Source organism: Carex rostrata, chromosome 11 (assembly GCF_964058835.1).
Source record: "Carex rostrata chromosome 11, lpCarRost1.2, whole genome shotgun sequence".
NCBI lineage: Eukaryota > Viridiplantae > Streptophyta > Magnoliopsida > Poales > Cyperaceae > Carex > Carex rostrata.
In genome coordinates this window covers 8,941,275-8,945,919 of record NC_135928.1, presented here as the reverse complement: position 1 = coordinate 8,945,919, position 4,645 = coordinate 8,941,275, and the positions used below count along the sequence as shown (strand labels likewise).

The 4,645-nt window shown below is 34.6% G+C and overlaps 1 protein-coding gene across 1 annotated transcript; it reads right to left on the bottom strand.

Moving 5' to 3' along the window:
* Positions 1-2,742: 2,742 nt before the first annotated feature.
* Positions 2,743-4,394, bottom strand: LOC144562113 (transcription factor MYB30-like). Its single transcript, XM_078311276.1, has 3 exons — positions 4,146-4,394; positions 3,780-3,909; positions 2,743-3,280 (listed from the first exon to the last, which is right to left on the bottom strand). The coding sequence occupies exons 1-3, from the start codon at positions 4,276-4,278 to the stop codon at positions 2,758-2,760; spliced, it is 786 nt and encodes a 261-aa protein (XP_078167402.1). The 5' UTR covers positions 4,279-4,394; the 3' UTR covers positions 2,743-2,757.
* Between the last annotated feature and the right edge of the window lie 251 nt (positions 4,395-4,645).

Below are 4,645 nucleotides of genomic sequence, written 5' to 3'. Positions count from 1 at the left end.
AACTTATATCACAGCTCAAAATTGTTAATATAATGATAACTTATAATAGGAAAATGTTTCAGTAGCAGAACATATTAACAATATAATAAGTTCCATTTGACTAGATTCATGTTGTGATTTTAATCAATCTAGCAGCGTAAAAGGTAAGAAAATCTTGAACTGGTCCATAATCCATTAGTGTAAATTCGTGAAAGGTAAAAGAAAATCGTGTGAATTTTGTTCCGCGAGAAGAAAACTAATGCATAAACTACTGGTATAACTAGGGCTGTCAAAAAAATTTGTACTTCGTAATTCGATTGACTTCGATTCAAAAAATTTGTAATTCGCAATTAATTCGATTCAAAACAAATCAAACTAATTCGATTCGAATCTTATTCAAATTCAAACTCAAACTCAAACTCAAACTCAAACTGAGGTAAGTCAATTCGGTTTGATTCGTTTACAGCCCTATCTACAACGTTCTCTTCAAACAATAAAATTTAATATTGTAAGAATTATGCGTAAAATACGAATCATTTATTCGCTTCATGCAGCGTAAAGTCATATACAAAACTATTTTTTTATTTATTATCGCATGAAGAACAACTAATATGTTAATAACTTTACCCCCATTTAATCCAAAGAATGACCAAGTGCTTTAATTAGCCTCAAAGTGTCAACTTTGTTCCAACAGTAACTTTGATCTCTTTTCTGCTCCTATTATCTTTTCACTTTCACAAAAGAAGGGATGATCGATGAAGTTACGGTAATTTCGGCCCCCCTACAATGCTATTTTTTGACTTGGAAATTTGGAATTCCACATTGGTACGTAATCTTCTTTCGTATTTTCTTTTTTACCAGAACAAAATAGTCTTCTGTGGTGATCATTTATTCTTTACATCTTCTTTGCGCATTGCAATTATATCAGGACCACTATAATACCACACATATTTTTTTGGGATCCAATCCTCTCTCTGTCCAAAGAGAATCTGAGCCATTCATTGAATCAATCTGAGCCACTCATCAAAAGTGTATCTCAATCTCAGCCATTAGTTAGTGATTTCGATTGTATGCATCGGTTTCATGTTATCAAATATATAAAAATCTAAATTCAGATAAAAACTTACCCGTTTCAATGCTATACATAATCTTAGAGCCACATATTTTTCTACCTTTTTGTCTCTTTTTTCCTCTGTTGCCGTGCGCAAAACGCGCTTTCATTTTTCCCAATGCAGAGATGACATTTTTTATCTTTTTTTCTTCTCTCCTTTGGGAACTCAAATCCTTTGGACCTTTCCCACACTGTCTCATCCTTTTTCTCTTTCTAAAGGCCATAAGTGGGCCAAGTGGCCCATAACCGTTTGGAAATTGGAAATAAGACACATCTTTAAATTTATTAAAAATAATTATGTTGCTAGGATGACACTCACAATTTAGTTTTCTCCGGTTCTTTCCACGTTTAGCATAATCAAACTTCGAGTCAGACTATATGTCTTTTATTCTCACCACAGCAGGCTTCTCTATTTTTTTTTTATTTAGTAGGACTATTTGTTGTAATTTTTTATTTTGCCTGCCCCGGGTGCTATTCTTTTATGTTAGGCGGTTGGCTATAAAATTGGCACTGGATACAAGCAGAGCCTTCGTCATGGACGTTAAGCGCCTAATTGCATATACATTAATTTTATCAAGCTCTAAAATTATCTTTTGCTCTCATTATTAACTAATACATGATGAATAAATCAAATAAAAATTAATCACATCTAAAGAAAGTAATCAAAAAAATATTTCAATCCCGTTGCAACGCAAAGGCACTTAACTAGTATGCAATAAATTCCACAAACACTTTATTTGTAACTTTTTTTCCCTTTTTGCTTTCTTCATCACTTAATAGAATGATTTGTTGTTATATGATATATTTATGTCTAATTTATTTTTATTTATTTTTTTATTTTCTGTATTCCTCTATAATAACATGCTCCAAAAAAACAATATGGAAAATTAATCAAACTTGACATTTCTTTCCAATAAAATGTTCAGAAGTTTTATTTCTGTTCACCCCAAGTAAAATTTCATCTATAATAACATTTGTTCTGTGTCTTATCAGAGCATCTACATTCTTAAAACTCAATAGGGTTTCTAAATAACTCTTAACTACTTTTTAGAAATTATGGTCTCTAAAGTTTCTAACTTTCACATTCCTGAACTCATTTTAGTATTTCTATTAAGCCACGTCAGCAACAAATTAAAAAGAAGAAACAATTTGATATTTCTAAATAAGAAACTCTTCCACATCCTTGAAATTGAATTAGAAACTGCCACATCAGCTTAGAAACTCTAATAGTTTGAGGGACGTAGATGCTCTCAAAACTTGATATTTCTTTTCACGCGCCTCGTGTAAAATTTCATCTTCCGAACTCGAAGCAACGGATTTCTCCATTTCAGCAGCAAAAGCTGAAACAAGCCACCCCATCAGCGCATCCTCTCCAGTTGCATTCACCTCCAGTACCATGTAAGTCGTCTTGCCTTTTCGGTTTATGAGAAACTTTTCATTGGAAAAGTCTTCTTTCAATCTGTTAATGCTCCTCGGGTTCAAGCTCTCGCAAAGGCCGGGCTTTACCAACTTCTACATTCCCAGCTTCTTCTATTAAGCTGTCAGGGATGAATAGGTTCTCACGGTATCGCAAGTCGGCAGGGCTTGAGACTCTACCGCTCTGATAAACATAAAAGCAAGTAGTATGAAGTGATTGCTCGTCATTCTTATGAAGCCCCACTTAACACTCATAATTTGTGCAATGAAAACTCTCCTGCTTCAATGAAAACTCTCAGCCAAAAATCCATGTCATCACCATTAGAGGAACCCAACATGCTGACCGGTTCACCAATGAATGCATCAAAAGAGGTGTCGCCGCCATCGTTTTCGACCGGGGCAACATCATTTAACTCATTGCCATTATCCATATATAAATCTTCTGACCAAAAACTCTCATCAATTATTGGAAATTTTTCTGAAGAGAAACTCTCATCTTTTATTAAACTAATGCCGTATGAATCGGTATTCTCCCCCGACATTGCTGATGTTTCAGTGATCGAAGAGGAGAAATCGCTCAAAGATTGTGCCGGCGACGTCACCGGGGTGGAATTGAAATCCTGGTTTTGCTTCATGAATTTTGCCTTGTTTTTGTTATTTGAATTCAAACCAGTATCTTTTGATACTGAGAGGCGCTTCTTCAAGTGTGTGTGCCATACATTCTTTATTTCATTATCTGTTCTTCCTGGTAACTTAGCTGCAATTGCTGACCACCTATACAATTAAAAAATAAAAAAGCATTAATAAAAAAAATATCATTATCAACTAGAAAAAAAATGCATGAAAATCTTGAGTAGAAAGAAAGGAAACTCCAATAGACTTGCAATTATTTATTATTATGATCTGTTAATATAATATTATTATTATTTTTCTGGAATGTACTGGTAAAATGCAATAATTGCTTTGGTCCCATGGCGGCTGTGAAATTGTGAATCATGTTGTCTATAGTACTTAAATTAGTGGAATCTTTTAGATATCTAAACTGTTTTACTACAATACAATATACAAATTATAATTTAAATAAACACCCACATGGCAATATGGCATTTAAAATGCCAAACTATAAACGCGCTTAATTTCCATGTGCATGCATGTGACATAAAATGATAAAAGTTTATTTTTCTGCCATCTTTTATGCACCATTTTCTACATTGCTTTTGATTTCTACACATAATTTCTTAAATAAAATTTAAAAAAAGTAGTAGATTTGTACCTGTTACCAAGCATTTCATGCAGCTTGATAATAGTCTCCTCCTCTTCACTTGTAAAGTTGCCTCTTTTAATATCTGGTCTAAGGTAATTAATCCACCTCAGCCTACAACTCTTCCCACACCTCAACAATCCTGTAATTAATCCAAAGGAATCAAAATTAGCCAGATCTAACTAATTTCAAATTCATAATTAAAAGGATTCACTAGCACTGGTTTGTGGAATGGGAAGCGAATTCGGTCCGATATCTAGTCGAAACCGTTATATCAGTACCCAGATGTGCGAATTGAATCAAATGCGCACGAATCTTGATGCAGATCAAACGGCTTCGACCTAGTATCAGACTGCCTGGTTTGTAACGAGAGCTTACCGGCTTGTTTCGGAAGAGCACGCCAATTGCTATGGCCAAATCTGTGTATGTGAGATGTCAGTATTTGATCCTCTTCAGGAGTCCATGGACCCCTTTTGAGCCCCATTTTCTCACAGCAAGGAGCTCTCCCCATGTTGATGTAGGTTGTGATAAATCTTTGTCTTCTACGGAGAAAGCTAGCTTCTTTTGTTTTAAGTGCTCTTTCTCTTTCTCTTTCTCTTTCTCTTTCTCTTTGTGTGTGAGTAGAGAGAGGAGTACGGAGGTTATTATTATGGACAAGGAGAGATGGAGGTGGTGTATTTAAAGAGGATTAATAGGAAACGTGATCTAAAAGGAGTAAGCAGAGGCCAATTTAAGCTACCTTCCTAGAAAGAGAGCCGAGGTCGTATGAATTTCCGCGGCCATGTTATTTTGACTTATTTTATTGTTTGTTACAACATTATACCATGATATCATATGTCATATGCATGGGACCCAAATTTGGACCAAAATTAAGAAAC